This window comes from Nymphalis io, chromosome 1 (assembly GCF_905147045.1).
Source record: "Nymphalis io chromosome 1, ilAglIoxx1.1, whole genome shotgun sequence".
Taxonomy (NCBI): Eukaryota; Metazoa; Arthropoda; class Insecta; order Lepidoptera; family Nymphalidae; genus Nymphalis; species Nymphalis io.
The window spans coordinates 8,385,564-8,403,529 of NC_065888.1; the positions used below are offsets into that span (position 1 = coordinate 8,385,564).

A 17,966-nucleotide genomic window follows, 5' to 3' on the forward strand; every position below is an offset into this window, starting at 1 on the left:
AATAAACTTAAGATATCGGCTCGCTGTGCACACACTCCGTCTTCACTTCATCATCATATCCCTACTCCTAAAAAGGATTTAAAGGATTCACGTCATTTCTATATTTTTCCGCAGTGTGTGTAATTCAAGATGACAGATGGATGAATAAACATATAATTTATATTCATTTAAAATATTACTAATACTACAAGTGTTTAAAATAATCGTTTTATAGGAATATTTTTTTTTAGTCATTAAAATGGTGATAAAAATGTTAAAAGTGATATCACCATATGACTTCAGTACTTTATAATTAATGAAGAGACTTAGTATTTATTTGACTTATTGTCATTTCAAAAAAAAAAAAAAATTATACAGCACCGGTTTATGAATATTTTGAGTTGACAGAGTATAAATAATATTAAAATTATGCGTATTAAATTAAGGATAAATTAAACAGAGTAATAATTATAATTATGAACTTTTATTTAAAAGTCATTAAGTCTTAACCTCTTTATGAATAATTATAATTTCAATAAATCTAAGTGTGCACAAGAAATTATAATACATTGGCCACATTTCCACCAGCCATTACAATCTTATTCAATAATTATAACTAAGATACATAAAGACAATAATTAGAGCTATATAATTAAAAATAACAGAGAGTGTAAGCTTATTCAGATTAATTTAACGGAAAACATGATTAACATTCGAAAATTCATATTAATTCTTCCTAGCAAACATCAAATGAGACATTTTAATTGAGGACACTGAGATCTTTAAATTGTTTCTTATAATGTAAAGTGAAGAAGCTCGCATCGAATTGTTAGGTACATAATTAAATTCGATGTGTCCTCATTTATCTACAAGTAATTCTAAACTTATCATCTACACGACACACGATCGACAACATTTATATTCAACTATCTACGCCTCTCATACATTCTCACAGCCCTGTCGACCTTAACGACCTTAAACTAACAATACTTATATTTAAGCGTATTCATTATACTGCAAATGACTATAAATTACTTTGTCATTTTATAAAATAATTTCCATCTTTGGATAATTAGTTGATGAAAAATGTTTTCTTCATCTTGCACCTTCTCTACCTACAATTACAAGGTGGGAAATTTTAAATAATCGTTTTAAAATGATTAAAGACAGGTCGACTGATACAATAAATGTATAAAAAATAAATGCATATTATGTAGAGTATAAGATTAATTTAATAAATGAAAGAATAATTGTGAGAGTTAATTGTGAATATATATAAATGGTTAAAAAAATTTAAGCCTAACACAAGTTTAAAGTTTCTTTATTACTTGCGTAGATGTTTTAAAATGATAATAATTTTCAAATGATACAATAAATAATTACAAAATTAAAGATAATTAAAAAAAAATCAACTAGACTGGAATCGTGAGTATTTCCGAAGATACTAAAATTAGGTTTATGAGTATAAATATGTAATAAGACATTATGAAGTTATACGATCCCACCTACTCTTAAAATGTCAAAATTTTAATCTATTATCTACATGTTTCAGCATCCGGTTTGAATTATTGCTAATAAAATATACTTATTCAAGGTGAAGACATAACAAATAAATTACACTGATAGAATATAGGTACAATTATCCTAAATGCAATTGTAACTTAATATATGTGTACCGTTCATTATCAATAATTTATATAAGTTTGTTTATTTATAACATTTCCATCTTAATTTTAATTGATGGTTTTTGAAATACAATTAAAAGTGATATTAATTAATAACTAATTAGTATTAGGCTTATTATGAAGGTTTTGATTTGTAGATACGCTTAAAATACCTACAATTTTAATATACAATATTTAAGTTTGATATAGGTAGGTGGGTGAAGAATTTATATTATATATATATATATATGTATGAAATAATCACAGAATTTACACTTTATTTATTCACTTAATGTTATTTATGATAGTATATTAAATTGTTAATGCGTATTTGATTCAAAACTATTAATATAATTCATATTATGCCTTATCTCGAACAAGTACAGTTGATTTAAAATGTTCTTAAGCTTAATAGAGATAACATTTCAGATTGTTTCAGACGATTATTATTGTATATCTCATACTGAACTAATGCATAATAGTAATATGAATGTATGACTAAGTGTAGTAATTTTAAAGGATAATATTTATATTTTATAGTGAGTTTGAACATTTATAAACTTAATTTTAAAAAATTTAGTAAATATACTGAAATAGAAAAACCTAAGGTTTGATAGTATCAATATGAACACTTAACACAATTATAAGCCAATTTATATCGAGGTGTGAAAGGACATGGACCTGCACGTCGGAGCTCGCTGTCACCACGCCTCAGTATATCGGATGTCGTACTCCTGCAGTTGAGGCAATCTTTGTCGTAGTATTTCAAAGGCTTCCGCTGACAGCTTTGTGCTGTTCAAATTTAATCTCCTTAAACTCGATAGCCCTAAAATACCAAACCATTTTATTACGACATTTTTAGCAATTCAGTTGACAAATATAATAACATATCGACGCGACGATTAAAAGATGAAATTAATAAACTAGTAATAGAAAAAAGAGAAGAAACTATAACGGATATATTTTTTTAAATGAAAAAAATCAATTTATCTTAGATAATAATATGTATATGAAGACAGTTAAAATATATAAAAATTATAATAATTACCTGACAATGCTTCGATTCCCTTGTCGGATACAGGAGTTTCACAGAGGTTAAGAACTTGCAGACGTGGCAAATGTTCAGCTATGAGTTGTACGCCGGTATCGCCAAACTTCGTTGCCCATAAATTTAAATAACGCAGTGATGGTAACTACAAAATAGTAAAAAAACATTATTTTTTTTCTGTTAAGATTTAATTTTATACATATAATTGTATGATGATTAAATGTAATGGTAATGGTTGTAATACCTAAATTTAACGATGTACATATCTACTTATATTTTATTTTTATGTCTGCAATGAAGATGCTGTCGAATTGGAGGGCGTTAGTAGCTACGACACAGTTTTATACTATTGTAGTTACTATCGTTAGATATTGTTTATGATATGTATAATTTGTTCAAAATAAATAAATAAATAAATTATCTCTACGGACTGAAAAAAAAAAACTTAAAACTCGTTTGAAGAGTATTTTAAAGAAACAAGTTTGTGTACAACTTAGAATACAGTCAACATATCAAAATCACTAATAAAATTACTCTTATCTTTTATAGGCACTTTAATATTGTTTAAAAGGCAACATCTATCTGACTGCCACGTTGGTCTAGTGGCTAGGTATAAGACCGCAGATCTCAGAGGTTCAAACCCTCGGTCGGGCCAGTAAAAGTTATTGGGTTTTGTCTGTCGAAAAGTCTCAATAGCAGTCTGAAGTCTGGAAGTTCGAAGAGTGTACATCCTCGAAATTCACGTAAAGGTCGTACGCCTAAACTCTTACCGGTCGTGTCTGATTGCCGTCCCATCGGATTATGATAACTGATTAAGAGTGAGATAATAGTGTGCATCTATATTTGCGTCCACACCTGTGCACAATAATATGTTCTGCGCAGTTGGCAAATCACTCTTGAGAATGGTCGCCACGGCCGATATTGGTGAGGAGAACATCATTGAATATCATAAAAGATTTACTAAATCTAAACACCAACAACGGATATTTGTTAAAATTAAATTACTTGAGAATTATAAATGAAGAGGTAGTAACTTGAGGTAAAAAAAAAGTTTTCCACCTTTATCAAATGATGAGCACACGCGCTGGTGACGCTAGTGAAAGCCAGGCTGAGACACTCGAGGTTGCCGAGCGCGCCGGCGTCCAGCAGAGCCGCCACGTCCGCGTCCGTCGCGCGTACCGGCAGCGCCAGCCGACGTGGACCTCCCTGAGCCTGCTGTTCACATTGAATTTATTAATTTCAGAAAATAACAATCAGGTACCTGTTACTTGATACCTGAGATTATTACAAGCACAGTTTTTGTTGTTATTCGACGAAATGCTAGCCATTGGTAATCCTAAATAAATAATCCTAAATAAATTTAATAAAAATAAATGTAGGAAAAGCTAAACATTTATACTTATTTGGACTTTCCTGTAAAAACTTTTTCATCGCGTCATATGGCAATATTTTAAATCCTTATTCAGTTTCGAGAAGTTTTTGCGTTTATGCTTGTAGTGCTCCGTCAGCACAAAAACAGATATTCCGTAGTCATCCTCATCGTCGATTTCATCCGATAAATCATGATACGTGTTCACTTTCTCCCGGATACTATTTTTATTATGAACTAATTAGTAATAAAATAATAATAAACAAAATTATACTTTTAATAATAAACAAATGCTACTTATGCAAGACTTCTAGACGTGTGGTAGATAACGTAAACTGGTTAATATCAGTTTTAGCCACTGTGTGTATTACATTACTACAAACGCTACAACGTCACCTAGCTGATTTATCTATTTCTTTCTTGATTAATAACAAGAAGAGCTATACAAGTCAAACTTAAGTTTCATGTTACACATTGCTTTTATTACATATGAATTTTTATCACGGAGTGATATCGATGATGATGATGATGATGATGATGCCATCGAATTAAAAAATATATATAAAGATAAAATATTCCGAAATATACATTATTTACAGTAACAGCCTTTAAATGTCCCACTACTGGGCTAAGGCCTCCTCTCTATTTTTGAGGAGAAGGACGACGAGATGGCCTAGTAGGTGGAACGCGTAAATCTTAACCGATGATCGTGGGTTCAAACCTGGGCAAGCACCACTGAATTTTCATGTGCTTAATTTGTGATTATAATTCATCTCGTGCTTGATGGTGGAGGAACACATCGTGGGTTAACCTGCATGTGTCTAATTTAATTGAAATAATGTCACTTGTGTATTATACCAACCCGCATTGGAGCAGCGTGGTGGACTAAGCCCTATTTTATTTATTAATATTATAATAATAAGATATTGTTTTCTTACCAATCTTTGTAGCGTTTGTTGGCGTTCACACAAATCTTTGTAATACCGCTTGCCCAGTTCAGTTCCTTGCAATGCGGCTATAATTTCAAGCTGCGTTTGTTCGCCACTAGCAACTTCCCATTCTAGCATAAGACATAATGCTTCTAGTGCTGCCGGCTAAAAAATAAAAAATGTCTATAAATATTTTTATTAAGATATGTTATTATTACGTTGCATAATGTAATGTAGGTACTTACGTGTTCAGTGAGGGCCACTATTACGAAATCGGGTAAATGCTTGCTCATGCTTTGAAGGAAACTTTTTCGTTTACAGCAACAGGCGAGGAGAGATTTTAACTGAAGACAAAACAAATGTGATTTTATAGTTTTTAATAAATTAAAATACAGAGGTAGGTATTTCCTAATATTTATACCCTTAATGATATTATGTACAATAAAATAATACTGGCTCGAAAACATAATTCGTTAGATGTCTTTTTATAGGATTAATGCATGAAAAATATTTATATATAATTTTTATTTGGGAGCATCGTATTCCATGTAGTATGAAAAAATAAAAATTATAAATTGATATCAAATAAAGACACCTCTATTTAACAAAGAACGAAGTACTAGCGACCCGAAAAAAAACCGGAAAAATACACTCAGAATATATTTTTAATTAAATTGTTGTTCGTTTTATTCCAATTGAAACGCCACACTATTATATATTATATTCCTTTAATTTTTTCGTATAGCTTTAGGGCCCATGTTGTACATCGCACAAATAGCCATTTTTGCACAAGGTAAATGTATTAAAAGTAATAATAATGTCCTCCAGACCGTTTTCGGCCAAGGCGGCCAATATCAAGAGAGATTAGCCAACTACGCAGGAGATATTATAGTGCGCAAACACAGATGCACTCTCTATTCCCTCACTCTCATAATATGATGGGACAGCAATCCGACACGACCGAAAAGAGTTCAGGCGCAGGACCAACGGCTTTACGTGCTTTCCGAGGCACGGGAGTGTACGCACTTCCAACTTCCAGACTCCGGGCTGCTACTGAGAATTTTCTGACAGAAAAACCCAATAACTTTTTTCTAGCCCGACCTGATAATTGAACCCAGGACCTCCGGGTCTGCGGCCTTACATCAAGTAACTAGACCAACGAGGCAGTCATATTAAAAGTACAGGCATATCGATATATCAGATACCTGTCTAAATGAAATGAATGAATATAAAGTACCTATTAATCTATAAATAGTATATTATTGAACGTGGATGGGTTATATGTATAATTTGTATATATTTTGTATAAAATGTTAAAAACCGATGTTGGTTTTTTGTCAAAAAAACTGTTTTCGTACGTTTTCAGAGCTAACACTGGCTTAACCTTAGGAGATAAATAAAAACAATGTACTAAAAATTGTAGGACTCAAAAAAGCATACAAAAAATCCGCGAACCCGTAATTTTATAAATATTACGAGATATTTAAATAAAAGCATGAAAAAATACGCAGAGCATGTTGTACTATGCTTTATGCATATATATTATTATTTTATGCCCTTAGCACTGTACTGTATGGGAAAATAGATCGTTGAGCGAATGTTTATAATATCTCATTAAATAAAAAAATGCATGCTATAAAATACTTATTTTACCCGTACGAAGTCAGGACGGGCAGCAAGAAATTTAATTAGGTTTAAAAATTTAATTTTGATAATGTTTTCAATAATACTCTTGTATTTATTGTTTATAATATGCTGTATGTGTTTAATTGTGTATACAAACTTTTTAATAATAAATTACCATATCTCCCCAAAGTTGGCAGAGTTGCTTATGTGGCAGTGAAAGCGAAGGATCCGAAGGGGCAGCGACGCGCAACCAAGAGGGCGGGCACGGGCGAGCGGCGCGGGCGGGCGCCACGCACGCGTGCGCCGCGCAGCGCGCGTCCGCCGCCAGCCGCGCCAGCACGCCGCCCAGGCACGCGCCCACTCGCGGGCATTTCATGGCGCCGGCGCTAAAAGGTACAGGCTGAAGTACCCCCCCGACGACGATTAGCCAGTCATCGTACTCAGACCTGAAAATTAAATAGTTTTAAATTTCTGAAACGTTTTAAAAGGGCTTTATCTGGCTCTTCAGGTGACCAAGGGGAAGACAATTTTATGAGGTTTGGAGAGGCCGATTTAAGTGGTGTACGCCTTGTCAGTGAAAATTATACTATTTTGTGAACTTACATGTGCTCTAGTATGTCTGCAAAACAGAGCACCTCCAGCTCACTATCGTCGCAGCGATGAGGAGAACGGTCTTCGCGATAGCGGTCGTCGATCGCGGCGAGTGCGACGGACGCGAGATTAGGCGCAGCTCGTGGATGTGGGCATACGGCGCCGCTACCATGCGTGACTTGCACGAACCTCCGCACGAGATTCTTCCCGGAGTTGTGTGCGCTGAGAGCGCTGTAAAAATAGTTATTTAGAATAAGAATTGAAGCCTAATGTAATTCATTAATGTCGGATTATTTATTTTTTTTATATGTTAAATTAAAAATAATAGGTATATTATGTATTTCATTTATAATGCTTGCCGGTAGACATAAATCACTATTGCTAAATATTTTGTGTATATATTTTGAATGATGTTTTTTGTATTTCAATATAGTGAAAATAAATCAATGACATAATTATACCTAAGTTATTTCAAAAGCGATAGGACTTTCAGGATCATTGCTATATAGAAACTGCATCTTGGCGTTATTGTTTCATGTTGTTATGTTCGAGCAAATCTAAAGAATTTTCTGTTTTACTACTTATTTTAAAATAATTGGCATTATTTATTATATCTGCAAATGAAAAGTATCTCTGGGCAATAGATTATTTAGCACCTACTAGGTTTTGCGAATATAAAATCAAATTTAATTCAATTCTCGGTTTGGCATAGCTAGCACTTGGGTCAATATTAGTAGGTACGTAGTAAGTTATGCAACGCAACCATTATACAATATAAATGATGTAATTAACTAACGATCTTTGCCATGGCATCGTCCTTATTGGTTGCATTAAACTTGTTTAGTACTGTCTTAGAAATGTGATAGGTTGATGTTGAATGTTACCTTATATAATCTCTGACGAATTGACGAGCAGTTGGTGCTTTACCGAAGTCTACATTCCTGGTTAAAACACGACGGACTGGCGGTGCCAGCGCAGGCAGCGGTGCCGAACGCGGCCTCTGCCTACACAGCCGTGCGAGTAGTGCGCAAAGGTCGCCGTTCACACAGCGCTCTGCCAGCAACGGTGCAGCTACGCTGGTTACATTTTCCGCCCATTCTTCCCAATCTTGACCATCTTTATTCTAAAATAAAATTGGGAATGTTCTATAGGATCCGCCATGAAGAAAATCATTTTACCGAGGTTATCTCAGCCGCGACGTTACTTATTTCTGAAACATGTTATATAACCTAATGAAGATGTTTTATGATTTATATTCATTTTATAATTTATATATCTTATGCCGGGCTTATATTTAATTTTGCATAATTTTTATAATAACCTTGCTTTTGATTATTTTATCGCGGAGTTTGACGTCACGACATACATTATTTTATATATTTGTTCCTCAATTACTGCAGTAGTTAACGCTTATACTAATTAAAGTTGTATTTGTTAACAAGTTGATAATGATGTCTGTAGATAAATGTGTTAACTACGTCAATGCCCCTCCAATGACGACCGGCTTACAACAGATGTAATGGATGAGAGATGTTTCAAGAGAGAAAAGTAGGAAGCAGTTTTATAAGGACAAATACATGACATCCGCACGTCTCGTAAATACTTAGAAAAAAATTAAGATTAAGCATCCATTGACGCTAATTATTTATTTAAACAAAAGTTAATGGTATTTCTTTCATTTCAATACCATACTGGTTCTTGTTTAAATTCCATATTTCTTTCTAAGCGGTACAAGCTTGTAATAGATAGCACCGGAGTAGTGTAAATGTTTATGATCCAATATTAAATATTTACAATTGTAAGATATATATAGTAGCGGTTTGGAGAAGAGTCTGCTATCTGAAATAATAATATACTTGAAATAATTAAAGCAATTTTTATACCTTTTTTACAACCACAAAAGTATATGTCTCAATCAGTAGTGTTACCATTATCAATAAGACTTTATTGCGAAATGTCGAACCTGAAAAGAAAGGAAGAGATATTGATATTATTAAACTCACCTCTGACAGTAAGTCAGTAAGAATTTGTAGAGGTGCACGTGTTACACTCTCATCTTGCAGAGGAGTTGTCATCACGAAATCCACCATGTTCTAAAAATTAAAACTTACTATAATAAAATTCATTTGATACAATATTACCATTACTTTAAATTGTAGTACAAGTTCATGCTCAAATGGAGATTTCCTACGTTTTGCATAAGTGTAAAGTCTATTACAAACTTATCTATAACCAACTAATAAGAATAAGTTAGGAAGGTCAAATGTTCTTGAACTGGACTTTCCCGCGTCTCAATCTCAGAGTTTGAGGAAATTATGTAAGATTGTTGAACGACTGTTAATTTTAATAATAAAATACTGAATTTGTTGATTTACAAAATAGTCGTATTGACTCTACTGATGACAGGGGTTCATTTTTCGCCTAGAGAATTGGAATTGCGATTCAAAGGAGAAATGCTGCTAGCATTCTTGCCACCATTCCACGCAGGCACGATTTGTACAGTAACTATTTTTATTTTTTATTTGTATTTATTTAAGGCTTTATAGTAAGTAATGTTAACAAAAAAATACTATACAATATACGACCATTACAGCGAAAAATAGTTCAATTATTGGAAATGAATTCTTATATGATGTAAACATGTCATTTAATTTTTAGTAATCCTTTATATGGTATAGTCCTTTATATATATAGTTTATAAAATGTACACGAGTAAATGTAATTAAAATAAAATAATAAAGTAACCTTGTATGTAAACTGCAATCTTGTTTGAATAGGCTTTATTTGCTAACACTAACCTTAAGCTCTTTCAGCACTACTTCTTTCCTGACAGATTTTGTTAAGAAATTGCGATATCTTATCATATTTCTCTGCAAATAAAAATATTTTATTAAGAAATATACATTATATTATGAATAAGACATTTCATATTTTTTATACTTACTCTCCATACAATTGAGTAATACCATTGGTCCCGTGTATACGCGTCATTTGCCTAAAAATATTATTATGTTCATTATGCCTCATTATATCATTCATATTTCATATCATTTTAATTATATATTACAATATTTTTCGGTAAAAAAGTACCAGTTTTGAATTATAATTACGATTATTATTAAAATTTATTGGATATTTTACTTGCCTGTAATAGAAGTGAACCATGGGGCATTACGATTCGTAAACAGTATTTCCTTGCTGGATCCCAGCGGGAAATGCAATAGACCTCTTGCATGCAGCTATAAGATAGCGGACGTTCAAGTAAACCCATAGGCTAAAAGAGAATTATAATATATTATTTTAAATAAAAATCTACGAGACAAAAAAGTGCTTAAAAATCGGTTATATTTGTAGACGAATCATTTTTGTTCTGTTTTCGATCCAAAGCATAATTTAACTTATTATCAACTTTTCTGTTTATGATAATTTATAGTTTTAAAATGGACTTATATTAGTGTATAACTTATAAGGCTGTAGATCCCGATATCCTTAGACAATTCCCTTATTTGCATTAATTAACAAAAATTGACAAGAAATTGTAAATTGTAGTAGGGAGTTTAGAAATTGGCAATGTTTATATTCCCGTTGGGATTGCGCCTCAGCCCTGAACTCTTATTGATCGTGTGCGATATGACGCTCCATTTAATTATGAAAGTGAAGGAAAAGTCGTTATTGGCTATCACTTTATAGATATAGGTATATACTTCAATCCAATTTATTTGTGATCTTATTAAAATAAATGCAATTGTCGTCAAATCTTTCAATTTTCGGAAATAACTAAAACGCTTACGATAAACTCGCGATGCACGCGCCTGCGCGTGACTGAGAAACGTGCGGGAAGATCATTAGGCTAGACACGGATTGCATAAGATGCATAATAATATTTGTTCATATCTTTAACCATAATCTCTGCGAAGTAGAAATGAGAAACTGGTCAAACTAGTCTTAACAAAATAACGGAAAAGTATCCGTCAGATAAGTTTGATTTAAATTGAAGTTAGAATTTCAATACGACTCGAAGGATCATATTTATATTTATACGTCTATATCAATAATTTTATTCAAATAAACTGTCCGTCTATACTCATCGAGGCCGTCAGTCAACCTATTTAAATAATCGTTGCCCATTCATTACGATTGTAAGAATGAAGATTAACAAAAAGACGATGGTGACTGAGTAATCGATTAATAAATCCAGTACAAAGATGTGTTCACACATCTGAATTAGTTATTATAATAATAATGATTGCGTCATTTATATGTATGCAATGATTTGAATGTGAGCCGTGAAATAGGGCGCCTCAATAATGAGTATTGGGGCAGGCGAGGTCGCGGGTACGTTGTATTTAGTCTGACGTTACAGAGCAACGGCCGACAGGGCGCGGGCCCAACACACGAGGTTGTTCATGACGTCAGACTCATGCTCATCAGTCATCAAATTCGGTGGACTTTCGTTGGCCGGCGTTCTGATCAGCGCGGTTGGCCTTTAATACCCTGTCTACGTAGTTCACCTTCAACTGCTTATTTTACCGAACCATGACTTTTGTAATAATTTATTCGACTATATCTAAAACATTTAAATAATATATCATTTCTTATTAATAAACAATTCATGTCGATATGATGAAAATATTTTTTTATATAGCGTGAAGTCAGGTAGAATTAATAGAACGCATTTGACAATCGCATAGGAGAAAAGCCGTCGAACAGTATTCTTTTTTGAGATAACTGAGCACAGATATTTATATCTTAAACCAACTATTTTATTATGGTTTTTATATAGCTATATGTATTAAAAATCAACTTTTACGAGGACATTTTTTAAATAATGGTAAGTGGGTAGCTAAAAGCCGGGCCGAATAGTAAAAAATTACCAAAATAGACCTGCATTCAAAATATATACATATTTGTTCAATTGCTGTTTTGTCTGCAAATATGATCGCATTGGGCAGTGATTGATATGTTGTAAACATAATATAATCAACAGACCTCTACACAACTGTATATTATATCGAATACGATTAAGCAATTTGTATTTAAACTAGACATTGCCCATAGGACATGATGACGCACGAGCGTTTCGTTATCTGCTCGTTGACCTCATTGAATTCACGATAAAAAACAATTGTTTAATTTAAATATCAAACGTCATTCACAACATGCATGTAGCTAACAATAATTTTAACATAAATTTAGATTTTCACAGCAATAACGTTAAAATGTTACAATGAAAACAAATGCGCTTAAGTGCCATAACTGCAATTGAGCTGAGCGTATGTACTCACTATTCAGCTCTACTTGGAGATAAGAGTAAATAAAGTGCTTCTAGTAATTGATGAGATTTATTCAAGGTTATATAAAAATTAATTCTTAGAGAATTTAACATTCAACACCACTATGGGTACATAATTTGTGTTTCAAAACTATAAACTTAAAAAATTCTAAATTAAATGTATTTTTACTCGTACAATAACTCATACAACTATGAATAATGTGATGGATTGACGTTTGTTTAAATTGATACAGCTGATACATATACATTATGTATATAATCGAAGCTATGTAAATATTAAATTCCAGGTGAAATTCTATTTAATGCTCGGGCGTCTTTTTTTTTGACGAATTGCTTTTTTAGATGGGCAAATACTTAAGGTACTAATTTTAGAAACTCGTAAAGTTGTTAGATGGTTATTCAGAAAAGCTAAGCAAAAACAATTTTTATCAATGTACTTACAGTTTTCGATACAACGTGATCTTCGAGAAGGGAGAGAATATGAGTCTCCCATCTTCTAAAGAATTTAGCACCGAGTATCTTGTCCACGACAGTTCTAGTGTGCTGGAAGCAGCAAACTCTGAGGGCTCCTTCCGTCGCCAGCTTATACCGTGGTCCTGGCGGTGGCAACGGGACTCCCGCTACATTGTAACTTTTCAAGCCGCTGCTGTCAGCGCAACATTCTGGACTGGATCCCTATTTGTGAAAAATATTAAATACAATAAATTAAAAGAGGAAATACTCATATTAAATATTGCTACATAAATACAAAATAATTACAGTAAAAAAACACGTTTTTGTCAGTGTCCTAAATGTAAAAATTATTGTATGGTCGTTCAAATTAAATATATTTGTTTGAAGTAAGTTTAATCGATTTGTTTACATAGTAATTGTTAGTTTCATTCCACAAGTTAATTTAATATAAAACGTGTAAAAAGGATTTCTTTTGTTGTACATTACATTTTCTCAATTTGAAGCATTATATACTTGAATATACAATTATTTACTATTCTGCTATACACATTTAAACATTTCCTCCGTATAATTTAAGTTTAAAACCTAAAACCCGACTACTAGTTACGAAACGAGACTCGGGGGTTTTGTGGGTAAACGCGTTTTTCTAGCGAGAAAAGGCGTGGAGGGAACAGAAGAAGGCTAGGATCTTCTGTGAGACTGTCGTGGTCCAAAAGGAGACGGTGGAATAAGAACGGGAAAGGGTTGATCCCGCTCGTCGGGGACGACAAAGGCAGTAAAGGTAGTCTTGGCCCTCACATAGCCTCGCAGCCCGGAGCTTAAAAGATAAGGCACAATCTGGGGGCCGTGGACGCTTAAGATGGGGGCTTCGCATGTACTATTTTAGATGACCCTGAGGAGAATGGCAATGTAGAGAACGATGGCAAGATCACCTTCGCCACCTGAGAAAAGCTTCACCGAGCCAGGAACGTAGCAATCAGGAGGCGTTGCGGATGCGGTATGTCGACACGATCCCGCAGCCTCTCCGATGCGTTCTGAAGACAACTATCGCAGTGGTTTTAATGGGTAAGAATCCCACATAAACTGGCTACCAAAGGACCCGGTAAAAAGGAACGCCAATAAAAAGGGTTGTATTTTATAATAGACCTGCTTATTTATTTATAAAAACTTGATGTTAACACACTTTCTATATCGGTTAGTAGGTCGCATTGTAACAGTAAATATAAGGCAAATGTTCTAGTTTTTTTTGACTAATGTAATATATCAAAACATGTGAACGTGCCAAAATATAGTCCGACAAGGATATTTTGGCATGTGGCCAAAATCGGAACTAAAATCGACATCTTCTCATGTAATGTTACGACAGCCACTCGGTCATTGTGACCCTGGCCCTTCGGGCCAAAATAAAATGTCACGGCAAGAATATCTTACCGGTGAGGAAAGCCCGGGTAAAGTGGGCAAACCCGCGGCTTTTTGGGCCAGTAAGGAGGAACCCTCTCTCACTAATGTCATATTTTGATAGGCACTGCAACAAATAAGTGATACCTATAACTGATAGACTAAAGTTTATGAAATATATAGTAAAACAGCAAGTAAATTATTACTTACGAAAAATGACTGAAACATCAACCAGTTAAATTGTTACACCAGAGATGAATAGAAAAATAAGGATAGGCAAAATGTTGTTGGATAATTTTGATATCGATATGATAGCGGTGGAGATAATGGCGAAGATATAGGAATATAGATAGGAATGGAGACTTTCACATGAGAGAACGTCTAATTTTCTTAGAAAATATATAATTAATTCTTTTTTTTATTTTATGATATTTAAATAAATGCTTTAAATATATATACCTATTTATTATTGTCATTATGTTTTAATAAATTTTCAATCTAATATTTTAAAGACATGGAAAAAACCAAAACCTAATTAACAACTTATCAATAAATGAAAAAAACGTTCAATGATTATCATTGATGAAAATTATATTTTGAGGATTTTGCCAACAAAATATATATTTATCCCTACCACCTTATATGCTGCAATGTTTGTCCACCAACCCCCAAGGAGCACCGTGATGAAATAAGCTATAAGTCTTCTCCTCATGAGTAAAGGAAGTTTGAGCTCAAAGTCGTTTAATGCTGGAGAACGGCCTCCCCCAACGATTTCCACGGTTGTCGGACCTCGTAGGAACTGTCCACGCTGAGACTTCTGGTTCGTGGTTACCATTCGGGAACCTTTTTGCCCTATCGGTCGTTGTTTCTACGAGCAATGTACCCCACCCACTGTGACTTTTAAGTTCAGCAATTCGTAGCGATTGTCGAAAACTTCGGTTCACCTGCCGATTCGTCATTTTTGATTCTCACAGGAATCTTCCGAGCATAGCCCTCTGCAGGCACTGCATTAATTTTTGGGTATCTTTGAACTTTTTTAATGAATAAAGTAAAGCTCATACTAAAAATATTTCATAGAATTATGCAATGAAAATTTATAAATAGCATCACACCAATCAGTTGGCCTCCTATCGGTCCAGACTGTATAATAATATTGCCAGTGCTTGATATTGTTAAATGAAATTGTTATTTTCAGTTCCCTATTTCAAACAATGAAAACAGAACGCTTACTTATCACGTACAAGTATTTTGATTAATAATCTGAGATCACTTTTTTCTTTATCGTATTAAGGTAGCGATTAGTGCTAGAAAAGCTCCTGGATCGACAATTTCTATTTTCTCTTCGATTACTTTGACATTTTACTAAAACGAAACTAACTTTATAATATTATTTCCATTCCTACACACAAAAAAAAACTACAAAGTAAAAAAAAAACATATGTGTTTGTTGACCCTTTAACTTATAAGTATATAGTAACACCTTAATTCAAACGTTGTCGCGTCGGGGGACCGCAATATCTAATCTATCGGACCTATGAAAGACCCTTTTGTCAATTATAAAATAAGCCGGAGATCTTCACACTAATGTATAAAGATCTGCTTTATACCTTCTCGATCACATCAGGTTTCAAACAAAACAGAATTAAAAAAGTTTAATTTGTTTGGGAGCTACGATGCCACAGAAACAGATACAAAGTAGACAATTCAGTAACATCGATTTCTCTCTGTCATTAGTAATTTGAAAATCGAAACAAGACATTGAAATCTGTCGTAACTTGTTAATTTTTTAGCAAGGCTGATGTTTGTTTGATATAAGTCGATACAGTACAGTTCTGTTTTTTAAAGAATGTCTGTTTTCTTAAGCGTGTGTAAGTAAATATGTTTACATTTGTTCGTGAACGTTTCTTGCGTCTCGCTAGCTGACTAATTTCATCTGACCTGTAATTACATTTTATTATGAAAACCTGTTTGTTTTCATTAAATTATATTTACTTAGCAGTTTTCTTATAAATATTAAGTTTAAGGTCTAAGGGCTTTTAAATTGTTAATTGATATTGTGAGCAGATCACACCCAAAGAATTTTTTTAAATTTATTAATTACAAATCATAATATAAATTAATCTAACAGGTTTAACGAGTATTCGATTGAAATAAAGTATTAACTTATTATATTATTTTTCTTCGAAATAGTCGATTCTACTCTGGCCTAAATTGTTACTATAACGACTTACTAACTTCCAAAGAAAACACGTTGGAGTACTATGGAAAAAAATGTAAATATTCAACCTATTTTAAATGAATGAAAATACTAAGTGAAATTTCTAAATAACCTCTTGATTTATTCCTTTTTTTGTAGGTGTACAGTCTTTGTATAAGCATAAGCAAGTGTAATGCTTCAATGTTGAATAAATCATTTTGATTTTGATTTGATTTTGTATACACAAGATACATACGCTATCTTCACATTTAAAGATTATTTTCCTATTTTAGTTCCTTAAAGAGTGTTTGTTCAAAGTAAATTCTATTTTGTAGAATTTTTTACTGATTTCTATTATTATAAATGTATTTTTTTATTTTGTGTTGTCGTCGGTTGTTATTTATTATACATGAATATAAGCTAATAAGCATTGAACCAGCGTAGTAGGATAAGCTACAATGTAAAAGGGGAGGAGGCCTTAGCCCAGCAGGGGGGCATTTTCAGGCTGTTAAAAAAAAACAAGCAATGGTACAGCGTGGTGAAATAAACTCCAATCCTTTTCTTCAACGAGGAGAGTGTTGTCTAACATTGGGAAATTGTCAGGCTTTTTTCAGATTCAGTCAGATTTTACTTTACATAGTAAATAGTTATACAAATCAAGTTTACTTCAAGTGTGGAAAAGAAATACTGAATATTTGTATTTCCAAATTATGTGTATCATTTTGTAATGTATTGTTATTTTCTATATAAATAGAATTAGTACATAATGAAATGTCAGTCTAAATCTAAATAAATGTTCATGAATGTATTATAATATATAAATGTAATACTGGACCTTCCAATGACGTTAGTAGTAGGTACCTTTTTTTTACGCTGGAAAAACGCATTACGCGTTTCCCCCACGGGAACAGTGGGGGGTATGTGGGGCTCGCCGATGTCCGAGGCGCCGATTGCGCCCCGAACAACGGAATACCAAACTAAAAACCAGCGGTACCCGTTCCGTCATAACGAGGAGCGCCATGGGATCGCTGCGCACGCTACCGCGACGCTCTGACGGGTGGCCTGCTTATGCAGGCTTCCATTTAATTTTTTTTTTTTTATTCTCACACGGCCATCTGATCCCAAATTAACTTGTTCAAAGCTTGTGCTATGGAAACCAGATAACTGATATACTACATATACTACTTTTTTTTGTTGTAAATACATACTTGAATAGATAATTACACCCAGATTCAGGACAAACAGACATGTTCATGCACACAAATCTCTGTCCTGGGTGGGAATCGAACCCACAACCTTCGGCGTGAAAGGCAAGTGTTCTACCAACCACGCCAACCGGCTCGTCAAATTCTCTATGGGTTTCCAGGGTACTGAGAACCCCCTTCTCCTAGCGATGCCTATTGCGGCGGAGGGAGAAGG

At 33.4% G+C, this 17,966-nt stretch overlaps 1 protein-coding gene across 2 annotated transcripts in view; it reads right to left on the minus strand.

Moving 5' to 3' along the window:
• Positions 1-446: 446 nt before the first annotated feature.
• The window catches only part of LOC126769844 (C-Maf-inducing protein-like), a 34,290-nt gene continuing 16,770 nt past the window's right edge, over positions 447-17,966 (minus strand). The window contains exons 2-14 of one of the 2 annotated variants that reach the window (XM_050488878.1): positions 12,941-13,174; positions 10,352-10,480; positions 10,151-10,201; positions 10,005-10,076; positions 9,210-9,299; positions 8,091-8,329; positions 7,219-7,437; positions 6,791-7,061; positions 5,235-5,333; positions 4,999-5,154; positions 3,751-3,903; positions 2,692-2,836; positions 447-2,469 (exon numbers count right to left, since the gene is read on the minus strand). In XM_050488878.1, the coding sequence (XP_050344835.1) occupies positions 2,345-2,469; positions 2,692-2,836; positions 3,751-3,903; positions 4,999-5,154; positions 5,235-5,333; positions 6,791-7,061; positions 7,219-7,437; positions 8,091-8,329; positions 9,210-9,299; positions 10,005-10,076; positions 10,151-10,201; positions 10,352-10,480; positions 12,941-13,174 (1,983 nt within the window). In that variant the 3' untranslated portion in view covers positions 447-2,344. Of the gene's footprint in view, positions 2,470-2,691; positions 2,837-3,750; positions 3,907-4,998; positions 5,155-5,234; positions 5,334-6,790; positions 7,062-7,218; positions 7,438-8,090; positions 8,330-9,209; positions 9,300-10,004; positions 10,077-10,150; positions 10,202-10,351; positions 10,481-12,940; positions 13,175-17,966 lie in introns of both variants that reach the window. The other variant, XM_050488790.1, reaches the window with a different exon arrangement.